The sequence below is a fragment of the Phyllostomus discolor genome, chromosome 2 (assembly GCF_004126475.2).
Source record: "Phyllostomus discolor isolate MPI-MPIP mPhyDis1 chromosome 2, mPhyDis1.pri.v3, whole genome shotgun sequence".
Classification (NCBI taxonomy): Eukaryota; Metazoa; Chordata; class Mammalia; order Chiroptera; family Phyllostomidae; genus Phyllostomus; species Phyllostomus discolor.
In genome coordinates this window covers 40,447,356-40,474,829 of record NC_040904.2, presented here as the reverse complement: position 1 = coordinate 40,474,829, position 27,474 = coordinate 40,447,356, and the positions used below count along the sequence as shown (strand labels likewise).

Genomic DNA, 27,474 nt, shown 5'->3' with positions numbered 1-27,474 from the left:
CAACACTCTAGCCCCACGACTCTTTCAAAAATGGTCACATTTTTTTCCCACAGTTGCCATCAGAGTGTGTTTATCATGGCAACACGTCTTGTAAGGTGCTGAGAGATTTATTCCAGGTGATAATGGGAAGCTGCTGAAGAAGGAATGGAGGGCTGCGGAGGGTTCAAGTTCACTTACGATATCGTTCAAATCTTTCTGCAGCACAGAAACTCCACAAAGAGCTCCTCTGCAGTTTTCCTCACCCAGGGCTATTTCTTTAAATTGTTTGACGTCAGAGAAGGAATGCTATAGCAACAGTCTGTCAAAACTGAAATTAACTCAAAAGAAGATGGGTGTGGAGAAAGGAAAACTGCTCCCTCGGCGGGCACTGACTTCCAGAACAAGTAAATTGGGTAGATGCATTCACTTGTAGTGACATTTAAACATCAAACCACAAGGAAAAGTGGGGAAAATCAAGCCGGTTGAGAAGCCTAAGATGTCTAAGCCAGAGAAGAGCGACGTGACAGGGTTATCTGGAAGGCCTGTTTTCATCCCTGACAACACAGTAGTGAAGAATAACTTCCCAGTATTGATCATTATTTAGAGGAAGGCTCTGTGTAAACGTTATCTCACTAAATATTTTAGCACCTGTATAAGGCAGATACCATTTTCCCCTATTTTTCAACAAGGAAATAGAGGTCCTGACCACGGTCCAGTCGCACAAATAGCGATGGTAGACCGCGGACTGCAATGCAGTTTTTGTGTAACTCTGGACTTCAGTTTACTTTCTTACATTACAATTTCATAATGTTAAATCTAAATGAGACCTTGGGGTCTTCTGAGCCAGCCCCGCTATCCTGTCCATGGGCCACTGAGGCTTATGCAGTACCAGGAAGGAACACCGCCACACCACTTGGGCCCTACTCAAAAGTGTGTGCTGGCGTCCAGGCGCCACGCCGACAGAAAACGAAACTGCCCGGGAATTAATGTTTTTCTTCTTCTGGCAGGAAACGAGACAAAAAATAGGAAGCAGAAGCTGTGCTCTGCGTCCCCTCCCTTCGCCCCCCACCAGGCCCCCGCGCGCGCTCCAGGGGTTGCTCGCGCCAGCAGCGCGTTCGCGCTGATTCCGCGCGCCTCGTGCCTCGCGCCTCGCGCTTCGAGCCACGTCCCCGCCCCGGCCCCTGCGCGGTGGAGTTGGCAGCCGAGCGGCGCTGGCCTGGGTGTGGCCAGCGGATCTCCGCGGCGCTGGTCTCAGCGGTGCTCTGCGCTCTGCACGCCAGCTCCGCAACGCGTGGGGCTGCTGAGTGCCCAGCGGACTCGGGCAGTGCCGGAATCGGGCAGCGCCAGGTCGACGGGTTGGAGCTCACTCTAGGTAGGCCAGCGATTTGAGCGAGCTGTGGCTCCTCCGTGCGCCCCGCAAGGGGGCAAGGGGGATCGCAGGCTTCCCGCAGGGGGCGTGAGGCGTCGCAGGGCCGCCCGCCCGCCGGAACCCAGCCCGGGGAGAGGCTCGGGGCCAGCTGGCTTCCTCCTGAATCAGAGACCCGGGGCTATGAGCGGTAGACCTGTCGGGGAGGGACAGGACGGGAGTGCTTTAGTCGCACTCTGTTCCAGCGAGGGGGGCGGGGCCGTCCATATCCCTAGCTTCGGGACCCCCAGGTTTCTCTCGACGCCCCAGACCCCTACCTTTCCTAGGGCAGAGCGAGAGATCATTCTGAAATAGCGGTTATCCGGGATTGCCCAGAAGGGTTATTGGGTGGAGACGCGCTGTGAAAGCTCAGAAAAGTTCTCCGAGCACTAAAAATGAGCCCAGTGGTTTCGTGTTAAATTTACTTTGGAAACGATATGATGCCCCAGCATTTTGGGAGTGGTTGGGTGAAATTAATGGATTTCAAACACTTGTAAGATCAGTACATAATAAAATGTTTCCCTTTAATCCTCACACCCTTTTTCTGCTGCAAAACACAAATGATTGGCTTATACTTTGATATTTTTTGCTATTTGGTAAGGGAAGATTGACTTTCTAAAAGCTTAAAAGCAGACGTTCATTTGTTTATAGAAGCAATGCGTTGTTATTTTACATCTCTCTTCCCCTTTCTCTACTCCTTTTCTCTTTTAGAAAAGGATGTGGCTGCATCTGTCTGCCTCTCCGCCACTGGCAAAACAGCCAGCCTGTGGATTAGCACCCTACTGGGAAGTTTTTCTAAGACATTTAATTGTTGATTAGATCTCTGTTGTCAGCCCATTTTAGTGTTGTAAACTGAGATGGTGACCTTTAAGTACATCTTGTAGAATAGAGATCGAGCACACACTGCTTATTTAAGATGAAAGCGAAGTGACTTCTAGTCAGGAGGAAAACAAAGGTCTGTATACACACGGTTGCAAGCCTTGAGTCTCTGCCAGGCACATTTTAAGACTTCAGTGTGGGGCTTTGGGGTTATTACTGATGTTAGGCTCTGTCGACATAAGAATGTCCAAAGCTGTGGAGAATTTTTATGAGTTTATTTGAGCCAGATTGACTACATGTGGGGAAGCAAGATGTCAAATGCTTCTGGAGAATTACAGTTTTGCAGTTTCTTTTATACATTTGGAATTAAGGAGGGAACTAAGGAACACTCTGAACGAACCTACGGAAGAAGGCAAGGCAGGGACATCACTATGACTGGATTACAGCAGAGGCTTTCAGCCTTTTCATCTCATGGCACACGTAAAATAATTACGAAAGTTCTGCAGCACACCAAAAAATATGTATTTGTGCTGATCTAACAAAAAAATAGGTATGATTTTTATTTATGCACACTGGACAGCTGTTGTTGCGTTGGCTATTGTCATAAAAAATTTGACAATCTAAGGGAAAAGAGGTCAGTGCCCTTGATCAAATAGTCAGGTATTGTACGTTTTTAAAATTCTTGGGGCACACCAGTTGAAAATTGCAGGATTGCAGGATAGTTAACAAAGTTGTGTACACTCTTGAGGGGGTCTGAAAAAGGCATTTCAAAGGTGTGTTAACCTAGGTGCACAAAAACAATGTCCAGGGCTTGCTCAAGATGAAGATGACCTTTTACTTGGGCAATTACAGCCCTGAGGTATAACTACCCGTCATGACCTGCTCAGCCAGGAATTTCTGATCAGATCATTCTGGGAGGTTTCCTTCAGTTAGATTTATTATAGAGCTCCTTTTTTTTTTCTTTTTGTCCACAGGTCTGAAAGTTTATTGTGTATTTCAGCATTTGGTTAAAGATCATTTTTAAGATTTCTTTGTTGTATTGTGGCTTGTAGATGAATTTGGAACTGAAATAGAAACTTTTAAAGTACTGTTTTCTGAACATGGTTAACTCTTGTGTGTGCACATTTGTAAAATTATAAAATTGGTTCATATGGCTGTAATATATTTAGATTTATGTTTTTGTGAGCCATAGGTGTTATTTAAGAGGTTATTCTGAGTCATTTCTCTTTGTTAACCTGAAGAATTGCTTCTTTTAGTAATTTTTCAGCTTTACAGAAGTATAATTGACACATAACATTGTTTACATTTAAAAGGTATAATGTGATAATTTGATACACATATATATTGCAGAATGATTACCACAATAAGGTTAACACATTCATTACCTCACATAATTACCTTGGGGGTGTGCTGAGGGCACTTTAGATATACTCTCTTAGTAACTCTCAATTGTGCAATAGCAAATTGTTAACCGTAGTCACCATGCCTTACCTAAGGTTCCCAGAACTTACTCATCTCCCAACTGGAATTTTGTACCATTTAATTGACATCTCCCTAGAACTGTTTCTTTTAAGTCATTGTCACTTTAGTATGTCAGTACATATTTTTACACTTTATAAATAGTCTCCGGGACATTTTGAAAATTGAGAATTGCAAGTAAAAGTTAGACATTTTTTGCCCTTACCAAGTACTGCCTGGGATGGCGTGATTTCTCTGATTTCTTTCAGACATGTATTGAAGTTCACTGTGTGATTATTTTCTTTAGCTTGCTAACTAGTTTAATCTGCATTCATTATAAGAACATCTGTCTATTGAACATCTGGGTCGGGGCAGTGCTATACATTATTCTATTTATATTTCACATTGACTTGGCAAAGGAGGCATTATACAGTTCTCTAGGTAAGGAAGCCACCTCTGAGATGTGCCGGTGGTCATGTAGTTAAGTAACTCAGTTGGGGTTCAAGGCCAGACCTCTCCATCCCTAGAGTCCATGTTCTCTGTGCCACACTGACTTACAGCCAGGGCATGAGGAATGGTCCTCAATTATTAGCATAAATTATTAGCATATTTGTAACTTTTCAAGACATGTTAGAGATGTGGGTTTATTTTTCCAGCACCATCATTACTATTCATCTGTGTTATTACACAGATCCTCACACCAGCCATTCTCTTCTCGCCTGTTTATTTATTCCTGATTAAATGTCTAGCTTAGAGTTCAAAACCTCCCTCTTGCTATGGCAAAATTTCTTTCATTGACATTAGTAGTAGGTAGTGGTAGTTTAATTACCCTTCCAAAATAATAGCCCCATTTCAGTATGGGTTCTTAGAGCCATAGATATAACTAATTGGGATGATTACAAACAGGATGATAATCTATCTTGGAGTTTGGTAACCCTTTGATATCCCTCAAATTAAACCAGAAGATGTTTTGACAGATATTTCTCCCTGTAATTATCCCATCCCTCCTACAGCTTCAATTTCAGTTTCTATGGAATCATTTACATTATTATGCAAACATTCTGTTATGGCTCCCATCTATTTTTTAAATTCTCACCCAAGGATATTTTTCATTTGATTTGAGAGAGAGAGAAAGGGAAGGGGGAGAAACATTGATATGAGAGAGAAACATCAATCAGTTGCCTCCTGTATGTCCCAGACCAGGGATTGAGCCTGCAACCTAGGTATATCCCCTGACCAGGAATCGAACCCGAAATCTTTTGGTTAATGAGATGACGCTCCAAGCAACTGGGCCACCTGGCCAGGGCTATCTCTCATCTTAGATAAAATTCTTTCTTGATCCAGTATTCTGTCCCATTTCTCTGCTCCACATGTGGAAAGCATAATTTTTTTTTTGATAGAATGAAAATAAATATAGGACTGATCACCAGAAACTATTGGGTTGGCCAAAGGATCCATTATGTTTTTTCCATAGAATAAAAGACAAATTTTTCATTTTCACCAGTAACTTTATTGATTTGGATATTTTGAGTATGTCAGCTGTCTTCTGCTATTGGCTTCCAATGGGTAGAGGCCAGAGGTGCTGCTAGCCGTCTTTCGATGCATAAGACAGTCTCATAGCAAAGAATTATTTGTCCACAATGTCAGTAGTACCAAGAAACTTCGCAAACCACTTTTGACACATTTGATCAGTCACAGCACTTTCTCCATATGCTGCACAAATCTCGTTTTGCATCTCAGTTGCGTTTTTACCTTTCTTAAAATAATAAAGTTTAATACACCAAAATGTTGACTTATTGTCTACCTACCATCTTCAATATTACAATGGATACATAAAAATCCAATTGTTTTGATAAATTTTTTAAAAAATGTGCACTATGACAGCTGTCACAATACAACCTAACAAAATTGTTCTGAATGAAGTTAAAGACAACTAAGCACTACTAGAGCCATCGTATGGAAAAAAACTAAATGAACTTTTTGGCCAACCCAATAGTTACCTACAGGGATGGGTAGGAACTAAAAAAAGGGATAATGGAGGGAATGGCTCTGATTATACCTTTCTGTATAGTTTTGAGTTTTGGAAACATGTCAGCGTTTCATATGTTCAAAAATGAAATTAACATGGGTGGGGAAACCCCCCAAAACTGAATATAAACAGCAACAAATGAACCAAATGTATTTTAATGTATAATATCAATTCTCAGAAGAAAAAAATGAATCCAAGTATGTTTCTAACATATGATTTTGACTATATATACACCTTTAATCTAAAGATAAAAAGGACTTCCAAAAAAATCTTGAACCCTGTATAATAATCTATTACTTATAGTGGTAAAGATAAGACATAGCAATTCCGAAACTATTTTGTCTATATTGTAGGATTGGGCAAATGAGTAAATTTATTAATATTTGGGAATCTTGGGTATTAACTGAGGGAGAAAGGATATAAAAATAAGAAGTGGAAGAAGGCAATGAAGAACTCCTTGGTGTTGGATTGGGATTAGATTTATTAATATGAACTTGTGATTAAAATGTATATACATTCATAAGTACGTACACATAGATTTCCTAGTTCTGTCTAATGAAAGGGGCTAGAAATAATGACATCCTAGCAGCATTTATCACAACTAGTGCTCAGATTGAAATGGCTGGTTCCAGCCAGAGCTAGGGCAGGGAGAGGATAAGATGAGCCTAAAACACAAAGAAGTGTTGAAAAAAATTGACAGAGGCATGTAAAAAGTACATAGGACTAGCTTGAATGGCCATACTGGGAAAATTTGAGCATCAAAGTGAATTAAAGGTAATAATTGATTATAACCCATTGAATAAAATAAGAAATCAACAGCCATGATAAATAAATAAAGTGAGGAAAAGGGGAAAGCTCTGCCAAATAGATTGCCAATTAAAAAATGTAGGAGGAACAATAGAAGTCAACAGTTTGTGACTATCGCGGTAAAATTAGGCAGATGCTATTAATGGAGAAAGTTGGATAGGGGAAATGGTAGTAATAGTATTTCCAGTCATCTCTGTAGAAGTGATCTCTGTAATGACCATAGGGAAAAAGAACTTCACAGTGGAGAAATCTAGCAGACACCACCTCAACCAACCAATCAAAGTTAATGTCAGCAGTGGTGGGATAAACATGCTTCTCTTGATGTGCTTGATCTAGAGACATCATTACTTTTCTGTAGTATTTCTAACATTCATAACCAAAATCAAACCACAAGGAAACAATAGAGGAACCTTAATCGAGGATTGTTCTACAAAGTAACTGGTTTGTACTCTTCCAATATGTTACTGTGCAGAAAGACAGAGAAAGGCAAAGGAAGTGTTCCAGGTTATAGGAAGTTTGAGAGTCCTGACCATGAAATGCAACGTGTAATCCTGGATTGGATCTTGGATTGGAAAATCCAGTTGTTTAAGAATAGTATTGGGACATAAAATTTGAATATGTACTACATAATAAATATTCTGCATAATGAATAAATGGTGTTGTATCAATGTTAAGTAAGTGTCCTGAATATGAATGCCCTTTTTCAAAGATATTCAGTAAGTTATTTAGGAATAAACTGTCAAAGGATTTTCAATATACTCTCAAATGGATACAAGATAATATTATTTATAGAGAGAGCAAGAAAGATAAAGCGAATATGGCAAATGTTAACATTTTGTCATTCTAGGTGAGGAAATACCACTATACCACTTTAGCACTTTAAAACTTTAAGTTTGACGTTTTAAAAAAATGAAAAGTTAAAAATAAACCTTTAAAGATGTCCCTCCCAAATTTTCACATAGGCTGCCTCTACTCCTCATCTCCTATCTTCTTCTGAATACCACCCCTGCCCCGCCCCATCCTGCCCCCCCCTCCAACCCCACCCCTCACCCCCACCCCTGGCCAGCAGGAACTTTATCCTTAGTGTGCCATGAGACCATTCTTCTCAAGTCACCAGGGATGTCAGTCTTGCCAAATTAGATCTCTTGGCCATGTTTGACTCAGGCGACAGATAGATAGAGCTCCCTCCTTATTGAAGCATTTTTTTCCCTTGGCTTCTGGGACCAGTGACTCTTGTTTTCATCCTGCCTCTCTGGCTGTGGTTTCTTACTCTTTCCATCTCAGCAAATGTCTCCACCACCCACCCAGTCGTTCATGCTAAAAATCCTGAGTTATCCTTAATCCCCCTGTTCTACTCATCCTGTATCTGCTCTTCCATGGCAAGTATTACGGACTCTAACTTAAAAATCATTCCAAATATGACTCTTTCTTATTACCTCCATTGCCCCTCCTCTGTGTCAAACCACCAGGTTTCCTGGACTGAATTATTGCAGTAGCTAACCGGTTTTTCAACTTCCAATCTCTATCTCCCAGCAGCCAGCATGAACTTCAAAAGATGTAAAGCAAATCAGATTATACCTCTTAGTCATCCGAACCCAATACTGTTAGATAAAATGTGAAGTTTTTGCTATGGTCAGGAGGCCTACGTGATCACATGGCTGGGTTGCTGCTCACCTCCCTAATGGCTTCTGCTTTGCTCACTTCCCTGCAGCCTCACTGTCCTGCCTGCTGTTGATTGAGCAGCACGCCAGGCTGGTCTCTGACTCGTGGCCTTTGCAGGTGCTGTTGCTTCTTCCACGACTGCTCTTCCCTGCCCACCCCCCCCTGCCCCCACCCCATTATCCGCACACCTCACTCAGTCATTTCATTCAGGTCTTTACTTAGGTTAAGTTATTTTAAAGTAGCCTTCCTTGTCACCCTCTAATTTCTTGCAGTATTTTTCTTTTCCTGGACAGTACCTATCTGTACTTGAAATTGTCATTTATTTATGTGCTTTGTTATCTTTCTCCTAGACAGATATAGAATAAAGCTCCATGACAACGGGAGCTTTTGTTTGTTTTGTTTGCTGCTGAACCCTTAGAGCCTGGAATGTGCCTGGCATGTGTTTGGAACTCAGCTGTTTGTTTATTTATTTATTTATTTACTCTTTATTGTATTTTTTCCCATTACCATTTAGTCCCAACAGTGTGGTGATTGCAGGGGTGGTGGGAACTCAGATATTTAACTAAATGGATAGCTACCTGAATTGATGCTTGCCAACTCTTGTGCTGTGTTTTCTCTAACCCTATTTCAAATGAAGAGCACTGTCTCAGGGAATCTTAGAACATTAGTGCCCTTTAAAGTTTTCTGGTGACACTGCCAAAGCTGCTCTGGAAGCCAACAAGATACCAGCTTTGTTCCCCCCCAGTTTCATCTTTCTTTTGTCTGCCCTCTGGTGGAGGTAATACTGACCAGCAGCAGATGAATAGTCGGTAGGAAGAAACAAAGATGGAACAGCCTTGGTCACAAACTGGATAATTAACTTTGAAATTACAAAGATTAAAAAATGTTAATTTTAGTTTAGCCTATAGATTAATCATAATAAAATCAGAAAGAAAGGAAAAAGGCAATAGTTACACTTGAAGAGATCTCTGACTTAGATGAAAAAATACAACTATTTAAACTATAAAATGTGATTATTTTAAATAATTTCTGTTTAAAAATACTTCTTTCTATTAATATATTTAAAAAATAAAAATCATGATAATATTTATTGAGACCATGTTCCAATGGCTACTGTGATGAGCACTTCACCCCCATGCACTAACTTCAATTCTCATGACAAATCAATCAGTTAGGTAATATTCTTATCTCCACTGGATTAAATGAAGAGACTGAGCTACAGACAGAGCAGGACAGAAAGCTGGCCAATGTCACGTAATAAACAGTGAAGCCAGAGTCTAAAACTCCATCTGTCTGGTTCCAAAACCCAGAGATACTTATCATTTCCCATTAGAATCTGACAGGTGACCCAGTATCAAGCCCTTCACCTCTCCCCAAGTCTCTTTTTCATGCTTGAGCCCCTCAGAGACATCTTGCCACCCGAACAACCTGCTCCTGTTTGCACCCTTCTGGTGACGGGGTGCTCACTCTCTGATGAGGCAACTTGTCCAATTTATGGACAACTCTAATGACTTGTAAAAGTCCTTCCTTCTCCAGGAAAATGGATTGATTTAAGATTCAAAATCGGTCCTGAGTAGACTCGTTCTTGATGCTATGAAAATATTTTAAATATTTCCCATGTTTGGTTCAAAGGCATCTTTTTCTCAACTGTCATAAGAATGTCAATTGGCCTCTGTTGACTCTTCTACATGTCAGTCAGCATACCCCTCTGGAGAAGGCGCATTCAAACCCCAACCTTTGGGTACTCGAGGCAGCACTCTGAACTATTTTGCCTCACTATGTTTTGCTAATGTCCTGTGTGTGGTACAGACACCAAAGAATTTCCTTTGGTGCAAGAGTCATGTCAAAAAAAAGTACTTGATAAGTTTCTCAATATCATTTTCCAGTGTGCATTATGGAGAGCCCTTTCTTCTCAGATTGCTGAGAACTACATCTTATTTAATGTTTTGAAGTAGAAATCACATAAAATGATCTCAACACTTGTGTACTACCGACTGGCTAAAATACTATTAAACTTTCCCTTAAGGCCCACATTTTATATTTAAAGCAATATATAGCTTTAAGAAAACCGCCCCCACACCAGTTTTGGTTTTAGCAGGTTTACTTCCTGTGCCCTATAGTTATTACCGAGGACATTCAGTATATACTTTGCTGGGTAAGGGCAGATTCCCACTGGATGCTTATATGTTGTACTTACAGTTGGAATCCCCAAAAGGGAGTGTTTGTTCGGAGGGTAGCATTAGTGTTGGCATCTTTGCAAGTACTTAGAGCTCTAACATTCTGTTTTTAATAGGCACATAATATTTCATTTTACAGGTGTACCATACTGCTCTCCTGTTGATTTAGTTTTGTAATTTTGTAGTATATAAACATTTGGTGATCACTATCCTTAACTATCATTCTTATGTATTCAAAACTATCTAGTTTTTAGGAGCCTTACTGGTTTTTCTTCATCGTCTAACCTGTAACAAGTCTTAGGTTTAAGACTTAGCTATAATCTGCACCATAAACTGAGGACCCTACCTTGGGAGGGACAAAGATGAGAACAATGGTCCCTGTGCTCAGAGCTAGTAATCTCTGGGCTCTTACCCAGGAATTTTTGATATTTTTGTTATGGTAACATTTAGCAATGGCTTGACTCCATTTTTTTCCCTTCAATTTTTTAAAATATATTTTGTTGATCCTCTTAACAGTTGTTCCAATTTTCCTCCTTGGCCCGCCTCTGCCTGGTACCCCCATTCCCTCCAGAAATCTCCCCCTCCTTAGTTCATGTCCATGGGTCATGCATATAAGTTCTTTGGCTTCTCCATTTCCTGTACTGTTCTTTCCTGTCCCCTTTCTATTCTGTACCTACAAATTTGTACTTCTTAATCCCTGCACCTTATCTCTCATTCTCCTCCTTCCCCTCTCAGCTGATAATCCTCCAAATGATCTCCATATCTATGATTCTGTTCCTGTTCTGCTTGTTTGCTTAGTTTGTTTTTTAGATTCAGTTGTTGATAGTTGTAAATTTGTTGCCATTTTAATGTTCATAGGTTTGATCTTGTTCTTATACAGTTCCCTTTAACATTTCATGTAATAATGACTTGGTGGTTATGAATTCCTTTAGTTTTACCTTGTCTGGGAAGTTCTTTATCTGCCCTTCAATTCTTAATGATAGCTTTGCTGGATAGATACTAGGTTGTAGGTCCTTGATTTTCATCACTTTGAATACTTCTTGCTAATCCGTTCTTGCCTGCAAAGTATCCTTTGAGAAATCAGCAGACAGTCTTATGGGAACTCTTTTAGAGGTAATTCTCTGCTTTTCTCTTGCTGCTTTTAAGAAACTCTTTATCTTTAAATTTGGCATTTTAATTATGATGTGTATTGGTGTGGTCTTCTTTGGGTTCAACATGTTTGGGACTCTGTGTGCTTCCTGGACTTGCATGTCTATTTCCTTCACCAAATTAGGGAAGTTTTCCTTCATTATTTTTTCAGTTAAGTTTTCAATTTCTTGCTCTTCCTCTTCTCCTTCTAGCACTCCTATGATTTGGATGTTGGTACATTTGGAGAAGTCCTAGAGGCTCCTTATTCTATCTTGTTGTTTTAAAATTCTTTTTTCTTTGTGCTGTCCTGATGTAATGCTTTTTTTTCCCCTTAGGTTCCAAATTGTTGATTTGATTCTTGGCTTCATCCCCTCCACTGTTGGTTCCCCGTAGATTTTTCTTTATTCCACTTAATGCAAACTTCATTTCTGCCTGGGTCTTTTTTATGCTGTTGTGGTACCCAGTGATTTCTTTGAGCCTCCTGATAATCAGTGTTTTGAACTGTTCATCTGTTAGGTTGCTTATCTTCATTTTGCTTAGTTCTTTTGCTGGAGTTTTGTTCTGTTCTTTCATTTGGGCCATATTACTTTGTCCCCTCAATTTGGCAGCCTCCCTGTTTGTTGCTGTGTATTAGGTAGAGTTGCTTTGACTCAAAATGTTTTAGTAGTGTGGCCTATAGTAGAAAAGGCACCTATAAATTATATGGGGTGGAGCCTTAGGTCATTCATTGCCTGAGTGAGTGGGGCAACCCATTTCACTGCTTTGTGACTCTGTGAGGGGGAAGGCTCAGAGAGGGGACAGTGCCACTGTCTGGCCTCTGGAGACTGCCCCTGAAGAAGCTGTCTCCCCAGCATTTGCACTTCACTTTCTTCCTATATGCCACTTGTGCCCTTCTAGCTGTTGCCCTGGTGCTGAATCCCAGAGCAGTTGGGTCTGCATGAGTCATAAGTTCATTGCAGCCCTTTAAGAAGAATCTCTTGAGAATCCTAAAGTTTCTTCCACTACCCCAACCCCCACTGGTTTTTATAGCCAGAAGTTATGGGGACTTATCTTCCTGGCTCTGGAACCCTGGGCTGGATGATCTGGTCTGGGGCTGGCATTGCTCACTCCCAGGGTGTCCCTCCTGATTATTACCCACTACACGTGAATGTGGGGCTGCCCATTCCACTGCCTCTCTGTGCCACTCCACCTCTCTGTGACTCTCTGCCCTCCTACCCATCTGGATAAATGTGGCTTCTCTAAATCCTTGGTTTGTCAGACTTCCATACAGCTGGATTTTCTGACAATTCTGGGTGATGCTTGTTTTGTAGTCTAGTTATAATTTTTGCTGTAGTTGTATATGGAGGTAAAGTGTGTTTACCTATGCCTCTATCTTGACTGGAAGTTTCCCCTTCAATTTTTATGAGTTCCTCACTTAATTAACTTTACCCAGGAATTGTTTCAAGTACAAAAATTGAGCTCTAACTATTTGGTAATGTAAAATTAAAACCCAGTAATGCATCTTAAGCTGACTAAGGCTTTATTGTCTAATTAGCATGTGGCATAGACTATACATTGGATTTAAGATAGTTAATAAGGCTTATACAGACCAACTTTTATAAGGAAATAATTAAAAAAATTTTTTTTACTTTCTAGACTCCTGTAAATGGAATTATGTATTTAAATGGAAATGGAAATTCATCAGCAGTATTCTTCATTATGTTCATTATGTATTAAATGGGCCTCTAGAGAAGCTGTTGTGGTTGGGGGTTGAGGGGATAAGGAGTAGTGTGCGTTCTCTTGAGGCTGCTGAAGAGTGATACTGGTATATGTGGTGCTGAGTGTTGCAGGATGAAAACATCAGTAGGAAACTCAGAGCAGTAGAATAAAGCTAAATGTGACTAAATGTAACAAAAAATGAATACACTATTCAAGCTCCCTTTGACTGATGGATTCTGAGAACATTAGTGGTGAGGGTAAGGAATTAGGCATGGAGTAGAATCCCCAATAGCTAACCTGAGTTATTCAGGTTATTCACTAGCTGTTGGTCTAAACCCAAGAGAGCAATTGCATGGTATTTTGGTAAATAAGTGTAATTTTGAAATAGCATCCTCTCAGAACAATATCATACACTTTCTTTTTAATTAGTAGAACTTCCAGTTTTATCTTGTTTCTAGGTGTTATGGCTTTGTGTATGAGGTCTGTCTGGAAAAACTCAAACCATTGTTAATATAACAGTAATGGTTTGTATGACATCAATATAACCTGGCAGCCAAGGAGAGTGGACTGGAATGCACATGTGTGAACAATGATGACTTCACTGTACTTGTCAGTGAAGGTGATAGATGCTGTAGAGTGAGCATGTATACTGTGTGGCCACCACATTCAAAATGACTGAGGAAGTAGAGCAATGAATTTGCATCAAATTTTGCATTAAGCTTGCACATTCCTCCACGGAAACTATCGGGATGATTCAGAAGGTCACAACTATGGGCAACTGGTGATTGGCACCTTCATCATGACAATACATCTGCTCATGCATCATGTCTCGTGCAGTTTTTTGGTGAAACATCAAATCATCCAGGTGACTCAGCCCCTCTACAGCCCAGATTTGATGCCCTGCGACTTCTGACTTTTCCTAAAACTAAAATCACCTTTGAAAGGGAAGAGATTTTAGGCCATTGATGAGATTCAGGAAAATATGATGGGGCAGCTGATGGCATTTGGGAGAACTGTGTGAGTCCCAAGGTGCCTACTTTGAAGGGGACTGAGGCATCACTGTCCTATGTACAGTGTTTCTTGTATCTTGTATCTTCTTCAATGAATGTCTCTATTTTTCATATTACATGGCTGGATACCTCATCGACAAAGCAGATATGATTGGTAACTTCTTATTATTGTGAGCTTTAAATATTTTACTTCTTTTAAAGTGATGAATACATGGAATTGCAGCTATCTGGCCATGAATATGTTAATTGCACAAGTCCCATTTTGTCCAGTGAAGCCCAGTCAGCAAATAAGCTAGACCATGGTGTCTGTTAGGCACTCAAACACTTATTAAATGGAATTCTCATATCCCTAGTTTTTGTATTTTCATTCTTTAGCAGTGAAATTCATTAAAAATTTTTAGATGCAACTAAGAGTGATAGGTAACCAAGTCTGATAAGTTTAAGGATTTTTTTTTCCCCTGGTTAAACAAAAACAACAAATTATGTGATTTTAAAATGATACGAGACTGCCCTGGTTGGGTAACTTAGTTGGTTAGAGCATCATCCTGATACTCCAAGCTTGCAGGTCTCATCCCCAGTCAGGGCACATACAAGAATCAACCAGTGAATACATAAATAAGTGGAACAGCTTGATGTTTCTCTCTCTCTCTCCCTCCCTGCCTCCCTCTCTTTCTCTTCTTCTCTTTCTAAAATGAATAAATACAAAATTTAAAGTGATACAAGACTATGTGGACTTAGTGATACAGGATGAACCTCATATGGTCCTGTCAAAAAAAACTCCAAGGGGCAATAATACTTGAGTGGAGTCATATAAGAGAAGATAGGCTGACAAGGTTATGATTTGTAACTTACAAAATCATTTATTTTCCTAATATTTGGCCCACAAAGTCTTAGAAATCCTAAAACTAGAGGTGTATCTACTTAGAGAATGTTGTTTTAAGACTAAGTAAAAGCTCTGCTCTTTTACATAGCTGACAGTGAATTCATTGAACTTGGTACTTGAAGAGGTAGTATAGCTAAAAATATAAGCATACTACAATGATTTTAGCAGATACACACACAGTGGTTTCAAAGTGTATTGCATAACAGTCAAAGGAAATCTTTAGTATATTGTTCTCATGAAACATTTGGTTTTGGTGACATAATGCTTTAAATATGCTCTGTTGTAGCACTTACATCCTAATATAATTATTATTACTTATCTGTTTCTTACTGGAGTGGGTCCATTCCTATGCCTGTTGTGGGTAGGTGTGAAATATATGTTTATTGAGTGGAAGAATGGGTCACATGATGATTTGCATTGACAGTACATCAGGATAGTGCTCATTCCTTTATTGGAATATAAAATATAAAATATAAAATAATATATTTTATTTTATATTTTAATTGATTATTATTATTCTATTACAGTTGTAATAGATCGCCCCCTGCTTTGCCCTCCTTTACCCAGCCCACCCCCCCACCTCCACAGTCAGTCCCCACACTGTTGTCCACATCCATGAGTTATTCATATATGTTCTTTGACTAGTCCCTTCCTTTCTTTCCATCATTTTCCCCCTCCACCCTTCTCTCAGGTCGCTGTCAGTTTGTTCCATGTTTCCATCGCTCTGGTTCTATTTCTTTCATTGGTTTATTTTATTCATTAGGTTCCTCTTATAGGTAAGATCATATGATATTTGTCTTTCACCAACTGGCTCATTTCACTTAGCATAATATTCTCCAGTTCCATCCATGCTGTTGCAAAAGGTAAGAATTCCTTTTCTTTCTGCTGCATAGTATTCCATTGTGTAAATATACCATCATTTTTTGATCCTGGGTACTTTGGCTGTTTCCAGCACTTAGCTATTGTAAAAACCACTGCTATGAACATAGGGGTACATAAGTTCTTTTGAATTGGTGATTTGGGATTTAGGGTATATTCCGAGCAGTGGAATCACTGGGTTAAAAGGCAGTTCCATTTTTAGTTATTTGAAGACATTCTGTACTGTTTTCCACAGTGGCTGGACCAGTCTGCATTTGGTGTTCTAAGGTTCTCTTTATTCCACATCCTTGCCATCACTTGTTTTTTTTTTGTTTTGTTTTGTTAATGATGGCTGTTCTTTTTTTTTTTTTTTTTAAATGATGGCCATTCTGGCCAGTGTGCAATGATATCTCATTGTGGCTTTAATTTACCTCTCTCTGATGACTAGTGATGCTGAGTGTCTTTTCACACATATAGGCCATCTGTATGTCCTCCTTGGAGAAGTGTCTATTCAGGTCATTTGCCCATTTTTTATTTATTGCTTGTCTTCCTGGTGTTGAATTGGATAAGTTTGTTATATATTTTAGACATCAAACGCTTGTCTGAAGTATCATTAGCAAATATATTCTCCCATACAGTTGGTTCCCTCTTCATTTTGATGTTTTCTTTAGTTGTGCAGAAGCTTTTTAGTTTGGTGTATTCCCATTTGTTTATTTTTTCCTTTATTTCCCTTACCTTAGGAGATACATCAGCAAAAATATTGCTGTGTGGAATATCTGAAATTATACTGCCTATGTTTTCCTCTAGGACTTTTATGGTGTCATGACTTATATTTAAGTCTTTTCTCTGTTATGAATTTATTCTGGTGTATAGTGTACATTGGTGGTCTAGTTTCATTTCTTTGCATGTACCAATCCAGTTCTCCTAGCACCATTTATTGAAGAGGCTATTTTTATTCTATTGTATGCTCATGCCTTCTTTGTCAAATATTAATTGACCATAGAGACATGGGTTTATATCTGAGCTCTCTTCCATTGATCTATGTGTCTGTTCTTATGCCAGGGCCAGGTTGTTTTGATTACAATGGCCTTGTAGTATAGTTTGCTATCAGGTAATTTGTTCTACTTTGTTCTTCTTTCTCAAGATTACTGCAGCCTTGGGGTCTTTTTTGAGTCCATATAAATTTTTAAAATACTTGTTTTAGATCTGTGAAATATGCCATTGGTATTTTAATAGGAATTGTTTTGAATCTGTAGATTACTTTGGGTAGTGTGGACATTTTAATGATGTTCGTTCTTCCAATCAATGAACACACTAAATACTTCTATTTACTTGTGTCTTCCTTAATTTCTTTCTTCAGTGTTTATAGCTTTCTGAGTATAGGTCTTTTACCACTTTGGTTAAATGTATTCCCGGGTACTTTGTTTTCCCTGTTGCTATAGTAATGGGATTTGTTTCCTAGTTTATCTTTCTAATAGTTCATTCTTGGTGTCCAAAATACCCTAAATTTCTGAATATTGTCTTTATATCCCACTACTTTGCCATATTCACTTATTAGGTCAAATAGTTTTTTTGTTGGAGACTATAGGGTTTTGTGTGTACACTATCATGTCATCTGTGAACAATGACAGTTTTACTTCCTTCTTTCCAATTTGGATGCCTTTTATTTCTTTTTCTTGCCTGATAACTGTGGCTAGAACTTCCAGTACTATGCTGAATAAGAGTGGTGAAGGTAGACACCCTTGTCTTGTTCCTGATCCTAAAGGAAAAGCTTTTAGTTTTTGCTGGTTGAGTATGATATTGGCTGTAGGTTTCTCATATATGGCCTTTATTATGTTGAGGAATGCTCCCTCCATTCTCACTCTGCCAAGTGTTTTTATCATAAATGGGTGCTGGACTTTATCATATGCTTTTTCGGTATCTGCTGCTATGATTATGTGATTTTTGTCTTTCCTTTTGTTTCTGTGGCATATTATGTTTATTGATTTGTAAATATTGTGCTGTCCTTGCATCCCTGGGATGAAGCCCACTTGATCATGGTGTACGATCTTTTTTAATGTATTGGTGGATCCAGATTACCAACATTTTGTTGAGGATTTTATCTTTTATGTTCATCAGAGATACTGGCCTGTAGTTTTCTTTCTTTGTTGTGTCTTTATCTGGTTTTGGAATTGCTCATTCTTTTAAGGTACTTTAGGACTATAGACAAAAATAATAGGAACAATGCAGGAAGAAAAATCTTTTTGAAAGATTTCCCAAAATGTTGACTGGACAATACTAGACCTATTCATTTAAAGCTTCCAGTGTATCTCTCTATATATACAGGGGTAAGCAAAAGTAGGTTTACATGATACAAATAAATAATAAACTCTGTGTTTCACATACTTACAGCTATAAACCTACTTTTGCCCACCCTGTATATGTAGGAGTTTTAAAATGATTCACTGAAAGCATAGAACATATCCATTCTATATTTAAAACATGCACTCTGCATTAGATTTTCATGTAGAACCTGATATTAATGTACTTCTAGTCTTTGTTAGTTTTGCTTCAAAGACTTCTTCCTCTTTTTTCCCTTTTCTTGATTTAAAAGATAATTTTTTAATTTTAATTTTAAAAATTAAACTTGCTTAAGCACTTAGCTTTTATAAATGGCAGGTAGTCTAAAGCATTGTAGATGCCACACACATTTCATTTATAACACACAAGTGTGAATGTGTGTAGTAATGAAACAACAGAATCCATTTGCTTTCAATTCCATGAATTCATGTTAATTTTTTATTTTTATTCATGACATTTTATTGGACTGTGAATGTACTCTCTCAGTTTAGATTTCCACAACAAGTACATGTCTTGGTCAATGGGAAAACCCCTTATTAGTATCCAAAGTATTCACCCCAAATGGGTTTGTGATATCTAGATAAAGACCGTGTTTTCTTATTGATGGATTTATTACTATATGTAGGCTAATCATATTCTGTCTTATTAAAAAAAATTAACCATAAGTTATTTTAAAAAGAAAAAATATATAAAAATGACTTTTGGCAGTTCAGAATCCAAGTTGTAGTTTTAGTTAATTCCAAAGATACATAAAACATTATTTTCTTAGTGGGTTTTTCTCATATACTTTACTACTTTAATGAACTTTAATGCATTTAAGTCTTAAAGTAAAAGAAATTATTTTTTCAGGTTATCTTTTCGAGCAGCATGGAAATTTCAAGATAGAATATAGCTTGGTTCCTAAGCTGTCCTTTCCTTGGGTGGTAAATGTCCTTACTACCCAAAAAATATGAGGACCATAGACTTTAGAGTCCTCATATTTCTTAAAGAGCAAAGCAGAACCAAAGACAAACAGATTATTTTGAAGGTGATAATGGCTGCCAAAAAAATCAAGGTTTTTCCAGGTGTATTGTTTCCCTTGAGGAAAAGGGTGATAACACCTGAAATATACCAAAGAGTTGTTTGTGATCTCTGTGTAAAAACATTTTAAGTTGTGAGTGTTGAGATACAGGAAATTTATATATGGGACCTTCTATTTTTTTTTCCTCTATTGCTTCTTTTTGCATTCTGAAGCCATACTTCAGAAACATTTTCCCCCCACAATTCAGAAATGGGAAATAATTTAGCAAAATATAAAACCAGTAAGTATGAGAATGATTTTTTCTGTAACTATGATTTCCATCTAATACTTAATTTTTTTAAGTACTTCTGTTTTGTTTGACCAGGAGGATAATGTAAATGGCATTTATCATTTAAAGGAACTTTTTAATATATGAACACATTCTTGAACTTTCCTCTAATCACATGGCTTCAGATTTGTGTCCTTGTGTAAACCACAGTTTAGACCTTTGGTTCTCGAGCTCCAAGAGGCATCAGCAGAATTACCTGAAGTGTTGGCTAAACCCAGATTGCTGGGCTCCAACCCCAGAGTTTCTTATTCTTTAGACCTGGGAAAGGGCCTGAAAATCTGAATTTCTAACCAAAAAAGTTCCTAAGTGATGCTGATGATTCTTGTGGCTAACCTCTGAGAACCACTGATTAGCTATTTGGTTACATTAGTGGTTATCACTGTTTCTTCCCTTACAGTCCCGCAGGGTGTAACATTAGTAATAGTGCCTCACTGCAGACATTGGAGTGGGAATGGGCAAAGTGCTGTTGGGGTGGGTCAGGTGTCTTCAGGAGGTGGGTGGAGTTTGAGGAAGCCCTTCAAAGGACTGGATATTTTTTTCTCCTATCCTCTCCCCTCTTGGAGTCTTTCTCCCTCTCCCAGCCCCATGAGAGATCTTGGTCTATAAGAAGGAGTCCATATTGGCTAGGGATGATGGTTCATACTTCTCCCGAAAAACAAAAGAACTGGGATGCTGAGGCTGTGAGGAAAATTCTTTCTGGTAATAATTTATTTTCCTTTTGTATTTAAAGTATGATTGTATTATATTTACTGATCCATCATAGATATAGATACCAGCTTGATGAGTGTTTATGGTTATAGCTTCTTCATAGATTCCCATTCTGGGCTAAATGAGCTCTAATATAATATTCCAACGACATTTTAAAGAGTGGACTGATTGCATGGAATGGTTCTGGGCCCTCCTTTATTTTATTTATTTATTTTTGTAAGATTATTTATTTGAGAGAGGGGAAGAGAGAGAGAAAGAGAGGGAGAGAAACATTGATTGGTTGTCTCTCGCACACCCCCTCCCCCATCCAGAGACCTGGCCCTTAACCCAGGCATGTGCGCTAACTGGGAATCCAACTGGCAACCTTTCAGTTTGCAGGCTGTTGCCCAATCCACTGAGCCACACTAGCCAGGTCTCTAAGGACATTTTGTAAATGTGTATTATTTAATCCATAAAACAATCTCCTGGGGTAGATTGGTCTCTGCTGTACAGATGACAGAATCCGGACTCAGAGAGGTTAAATAATTTCTGGGATCACACGGTGATTATAGTCACATTCCATCTCTGTTAGGTTGTGTGAACTTGGGTGAGGTCCATAACCTTCCTAACATAGTTTCCTCATCTGTTGAATGAGGAAGGTATTAGCCCCTACTTTCTGAGGTTGTTTGAGATTGTTAAATGAGTTACTATGAGAAGTTTTGAATCGTGCATGGCACATAATAATAAGTGTTCAATAAATGTCATCTCTTGCTTGGCAACTGCTACTTGTATCTTTTAAGTTCTGGGTTGTTATGCTTTTATACCAGTAATCCCCCTTTTATGTATTATAGGTTAACAACCTCTTCTCCACAGTTTGGATATTCAAAATGCGTTGAAAACTGCATTTTTAAAAATAAATCATTTACTGGCAAAACCTGATGTAACTTGAACTTGTTTGGTGCCACAACCTGAGCTGAGCTAGCATGAAACTTGCTAGTCTGTTTTTTCCCATTGGGTTGTGAACATGCTTACATTTTGCTGCAGTTCTCCTTCTTGATTTTGTGAGGTGCTTCCCCAGGGTCCATTTGGGGTGTTATGGGATATATGGTGAACACATTTTTTTTTAATCTAAAAGCTTCATCCCTGGCCAGGTAGCTCAGTTGGTTAGAGCATTGTCTCAACCTGCCAAGGTTGTGGGTTTGATCTCCAGTCAGTGCCCATACAAGTGTCAACCAATGAATGCATAAATAAGTGGAACAACAAAAATCTATGTTTCTTTCTTCCTCAAATCAATAATTGAAAATTAATTAAAAAATAAAATCTAAAAACTTCCAAATTCTGAAATGCATCTGGCCCTAGGGCTTAGGGTAATGGATATGGACCTGTGGGCACATAGTAGGCATTCAGCCAATGTTTGGTGAAAGAATGAACTATGCCAGAAAACAACAGTGAGGTGCAGTGAAACAAACCTGACACTAAGAGTAGCACCTTATTTGTTTCCTGACACAAGACTAACAGACTGCCTTCACTTTACAAGAGGCAGAATTGGTTCACTTTTGGAGCACTTAAAGATGTTCAATGTAGGCCCTGGCTGGTGTAACTCAGTGGATTGAGCGTGGGCTGGGAACCAAAGGGCCACTGGTTCGATTCCCAATCAGAGCACGTGCCTGGGTTGCAGGCCAGATCTCCAGGAGGAGGCCCACGAGAGGCAACCACACATTAATGTTTCTCTCCCTCTCTTTCTCCCTCCCCTCCCCTCTCTCTAAAAAGAAATAAAATCTTAAAAAAAAAAGATGTTCAATGTAATGAGAAATTTGGTAGCAAAATAAAAAACCAAAACGTAATGCCTGTGTATAGTTTCAGCATCTCTAACTTCTGTTTTTCTCTCTTATCCATTCACCCATTCAGCTCTAATTTTTGCTGACTTCTTGAGAAAGAAAGCCACCTGGGAATATCTGTATAAGGAATACTTGGGATGGGTAGGCAAGTGTGTGTTTAAATTCCTTAGGAAAAATGATCATGAGAGCTTTAAACACCTGGCCCAATTCCTTATGGGTTTAGGGTGTTTTGAATTTTACAAAGTATGGGAATTATAGATCAGAATTTCAAAGAGAAGAGTAGAATATTACAGATATAATTATAGTAACAAACTTGAAATTCACTTTTCTGATGAATAGACTTAGTAAGTAAAAGTAGTTTATGCTTAAATTGTAAGTGCGATTTAAAGTATTTTTCCATTTTATATGCTGTCATAATCAGAATGAAAATTGTTAGTAGCTAAGATATTTGTATTTCCTTGTCTCATATAGATTAAAATAGCTATTCACTAACACAGCAGTATAATTGTGCAGGCTACATAATGCCTTCCTTTAATAAAAATTCTGTGGGTATTTGAAGAAATGGAGGAAGAAGGCAGTTTGAATTATGCAACTGTGTTTTTTTCCATTTTGTTTAATAAATTGGCTGGGATACAGTGGCTCATTGGTATTTTTTGATATTTGTAACTGGTACAGCTGAACTTCTAAAAGATAACTGATATGCTGCTTTCTGCTCAACTTACAATGCTTTCACTGTGACAGTTTTCTAAAATGGGTTAAATGAATCAAATACTCCTGTTGAAAAAGAACTTAGTCAAAACATTACAGTAATTGAAAGAGCTTATATCAAACTGATTTCTGTTAAATTATTCGTTTAAAATTGTTTTAGTTAGCAACTTCAGTACCACTTCAGAGTTGGAGTGAATGGAGGATGGGTGTCCGAAAAAAATTCTGATGGGAATCTGGCATTGGGGTAGTCATTTTGGGCTCTAATCAGGAGCTGAGGGGATGGATATAAACTGAACCTAGAGCTCAGAGAAGCAGAGAAAGTTATTCTGTAGAAAGAGGAAAAACAAAGATAATGAAGAGAAAAACAGGGCAGTTAGAGAAAGAATACTAGTAGTTTTCAGGCTCGGGTCTCTTCCTGAGGCAGTTATATTCATGCCTTTTGGTTCTGTGATTCATCCTAAATCTTCAGAACAGTTTCCCCTTTATTTCTTAAGCTATTTCAAGTTAGCTTATTTACCGGAGAAGAAAGTGTCCTGGGTGCTAGGGATATAGCAAAGAATAAAGCAAACAAAGTTCCTGTATTAAGGAGCTTATATCCTACTAGGAGGAAATAGATAGCTAGATGGTGCTGAGTCCCACAGTGACCATTTGGAGACAGGGAAAGGGGGCTAGATGGGAGCATGAGTGCTACCAGCAAAGGTCCCTGTGAGAGGTACTTTTGAAGCAGAGGTAAGGGAGCAAGCAATGAAGACATTGTGGGTGGGGCTAAAAGCATTTCAGGGAAGGGAAGAGCAAGTGTAAGGACATTGATGCTGAAGCCTACTTAGTGTGTTCAGGGAACATCAAAAAAGCTTTGGTGTGGAGGACCATAGTGAGAGGGAGAGAGGGAGAGAGAGAGGGGTAGATGAGCAGGTCAGAGGGGTGTGTACAATGGTTGAGGAGGGCTCTGTGATTCAAGATAAGGAATAAGGCTCTCCTCAGAGTGGAGTGAAAAACCATTGTTGGATTTAAAGCAGAAGAGGGACTTGTGTTTTAAAAGGTCCCTAGCCCTGACCGCTGTGGCTCAGTTGGTTGAGTGTCTTCCTGGGAAGCAAAAGGTCATGGGTTTGAATCCTGGTCAGGGCATGTACCTGGGTTGCAGGCCTAATAATCCCTGGGCAAGGTGTGTGCAAGAGACAATGGGTAGATGTTTCTCTCCTTCTCTTTCTCCCTCCCTTCCTCTCTCTCTAAAAATAAAATATATAAAATGCATTTTAAAAACGATCACTAGTTACTATATTTAGAATAGATAGGAGAGTGGTCAAAAGCAATAGAAGGGAAACTAGGAAAGAGGGAATGGTGGCTTGAATCAAGGTGGTCAAAGTGGACATAATCAGAGTTGGTCAAATCCTGGGAACTTTTTTGAAGGATGAACTGACATGCTTTGTCGATGGTGTACATGTAGGGTATGAAGGAAACAGAAGTGAAGCATTGACTCCCAGGTTTGGCTTAAACAGTTGGAAGGATGGAATTACCATTTACTGTGATAGGGAAGACCTGAGTGAGGTGGGGAGGGGTCTGTTCTGAAGTATTAAGATGGAAGTGCCTGTTAGACATCTAAGTGGGGATGTCTGCTGGTGCCCTTTTGAGAAGTACTTCTCGCTGGACTCCATTCTTGTACTAATTCTCTAGGATTCAGTCTTGAAAACTACGACTCAAGATTTCTCTTCCATCCTCTGATCACATTCCACCATAAAATCCTTTATAAAGAATCAAGATCTATATTTACTAAGCAATCTTCCATTCTAGTAATAATTAACTGTCTCATTGGAGTTTTTGAAGGACTGAAAAGAAGCTATATGTCAATATTTTTCAAGCAAATTAATATGTAAATGGAGAACTGAATTAGTCTCTCTCTTTTTTTATAGTTGCTTTGTGTTGTTAATTTTGGAGTAAACAAATTTTAAAAATGAGTGAACTGGAACAGCTGAGGCAGGAAGCCGAACAACTACGAAATCAGATTCAGGTAAGAGCATTCATTTTCATTTTTTTTCAGAAAAAATTTTAACACTTTTATTTAGTACCAGTAATGAACCAAATTTGTTCAATAGGTTATCAGTCTACATATTTTAAATAGTTTAGAAGACTAGAAATGGTCAATTTGCATTTATCATGCTTCTAAAGATCTCTCCAAATGTCATTCCTGAAAAATACATATGTGGAGTAATGTCCTGTGTGTCCCGAAGAAGTTAATGTTATATATGTAATCCTTGCTGACAGACAAACATAATTCTCAGTCACAGACTTGGAATCATAGTTTGATATTTGGTGCAATAGGAGGCAGATTACCACATTGTAATATACTAAAAATTATTCATCTCTAAAACATTAGATTGCAGAAAAAACATTAAAATTATTAGTGGCATAATAAAGACATGTCTATCTGATTTTACTCTTAGAAATCAACTCAAAGCAGCGAACCATGAGAAACAAATACAAGGTCCATCTTTAATACAATTAAAAGACATTTAGAGCTTTGTAGTAGAATGGGGTAGAGTTGTCAGATGCAGAAGTGCCTCAGGGGGTGGGAGGACTCCGAGAGGGATTTCTGTAGCTTTAAGTCCCACACAGAGGAGGAAGTGCTCCCTCAGGAACTCCAGTAATAACTCCAATAATCCTTTGGAACAATGGAAATGGATGTTTCCCTGGACTGGGGAATATCAAGGTGGGGGGCGGGGGGGGGGGAGAAAGGATATAAACATTCCTTCTTTTAGGAAGCCTCTCGTTGACAGGGTGTAGGAAAGAGACTAATTATGTGTAGATCAGGGTGGCTAACTTCTTTTCACAGGAAGAAAGGAAGGATAAAACAATTTACAAATATAAATGAAGGACTTTGGCATGAAGCAGGGAGAAACTCTTGATAGCTTGGAATCCGGCAGTGGCCCTTTCCAATATGAACTTTTTGCAGTAGGTATTTCAGAACTCATCTACTTTAAAAGTGAAGAGTAAGAAAAAAGGAACAAGTGCAGCCTCTCCACAAAGATGTTACAAGAAAAGAGGGAAAGGAGCAGGATGAACAAGGAATGGCAAAAAACACTCACTGGAAAAGTGTTGATTCTGAGTGGGTTGGAATCATAATCGATCTTGTTGCCAGGAATTCAAAGAAGCTAATGTGTTAGATGTGAATAAGAACTTGGAGTTGATCAAACCATAGGTGTCTGAACAAAGCCAACAAAACAAAGGAGGAACTTATTTTGCCTGGGATAAACAGAGAAGGCTTCATGGGCTAATCCCTGAATTAGATGTTGCTGCCACTACCAGAAAGGATTCTCCACCATCTCTAGTTTTCGTGACTTGCTCTAGATGCTGAGCAGGAGCTACCGGTTGGCCAAGCACATGGTCACATGCCCATCTCATTGTTAGAAAATTCATTCTCTGTACTTAAGAGTTTGCTTTTTTCCCTTTTTCTGTAGATTCTACCAATAAGTAAGATCATATGGTATTTGTCTTTTTTTATCTGACTTATTTCACTTAGCACAGTGCCCTCAAAGTCGATTCATGTTGTTGCAAATGGCAAGATGTTGTTTGGTTGTATGGCAGAGTAATATTCTGTTGCCCATATGTACCACCTGTACTTGATCCATTCATCTGTTGATGGGCACTTGGGTTGTCCCCATATTTTGGCTATTGTAAATAGTGTGGAAATGAACATGGGATGTCTGTATCTTCTCAAGGTAGTACTTTGTTGTTGTTGTTGTTTTCAGACAAATACTATTATTCAGAAGTGGAATTGCTAAATCATATGGTAGTTCTAATTCTAATTTTTTGAGGAACCTGCATACTGTTTTCCAAAGTGACTGCATCAGTTCCATAGTACACCTCAGCAGCAGTGCACAAGGGTTCCCTTTACATTCTCGCCAACACTTTTTATTTGTTGTCTCTTTAGTAATAGTCACTCTAACGCACAAGGTGATATCTCATTGTGGTTTTAATTTGCATTATCCTGATTATTAGTGATGTTGAACACCTTTTCATACCTTTCTTAAGTCTCCTTTTGAAAATGTCTATTCAGATTCTCTATCCATTTTTTATCAGATTTCTTTGTTATTAAGTTGTATTGAGTTCTTTATATGTTTTGGAAATTACCCCCTACCATGTATATGATTTGCAAATATTTTCTCCCATTTAGCAAGTTGCATTTTCATTTTGTTGATGCTTTCCTTTGCTGTGCAGAACCTTTTTAGTTTGATGTAGTCCCACTTACGCAAGTCTTCAATCCATTTTGAGTTAATTTTTGTGTTGGTGTAAGACAGTGATCTAGTTTTATTTTTTTGCATGTGCCTGTCTAGTTTTCCCAACATTATTTGTTGAAGAGACTGCCCTTTCCCCATTGTATATTTTTTCCTCCTTTCTTGTGAATTAATTGATTATTATGCATGGATTTTTTTCTGGGCTGTCTATTCTGTTCCATTGATTTCTGTGTTTGTTTTTATGCCAATACCATACTCTTTTAAGTACTGTAGTTTTGTAATATAGTTTAAAATCAGGGAGCATGATGTCTTCAGCTTGTTCAGTTTCTCAAGACTTCTATGGCTATTTGGGGGGTCTTTTGTATTTTCCATACAAATTTTAGGATTGTTCTGTTTCTGTGAAAAATGAC

The 27,474-nt window shown here is 38.6% G+C and overlaps 1 protein-coding gene across 1 annotated transcript in view; it reads left to right on the top strand.

The window, feature by feature from the left end:
• Positions 1-1,114: 1,114 nt before the first annotated feature.
• GNB4 (G protein subunit beta 4) overlaps positions 1,115-27,474 on the top strand; it is a 47,471-nt gene continuing 21,111 nt past the window's right edge. Inside the window, exons 1-2 of the mRNA XM_028504713.2 lie at positions 1,115-1,351; positions 24,743-24,840. Coding sequence (XP_028360514.1) covers positions 24,784-24,840 — 57 coding nt within the window. The 5' untranslated portion in view covers positions 1,115-1,351; positions 24,743-24,783. The remainder of the gene's footprint in view (positions 1,352-24,742; positions 24,841-27,474) is intronic.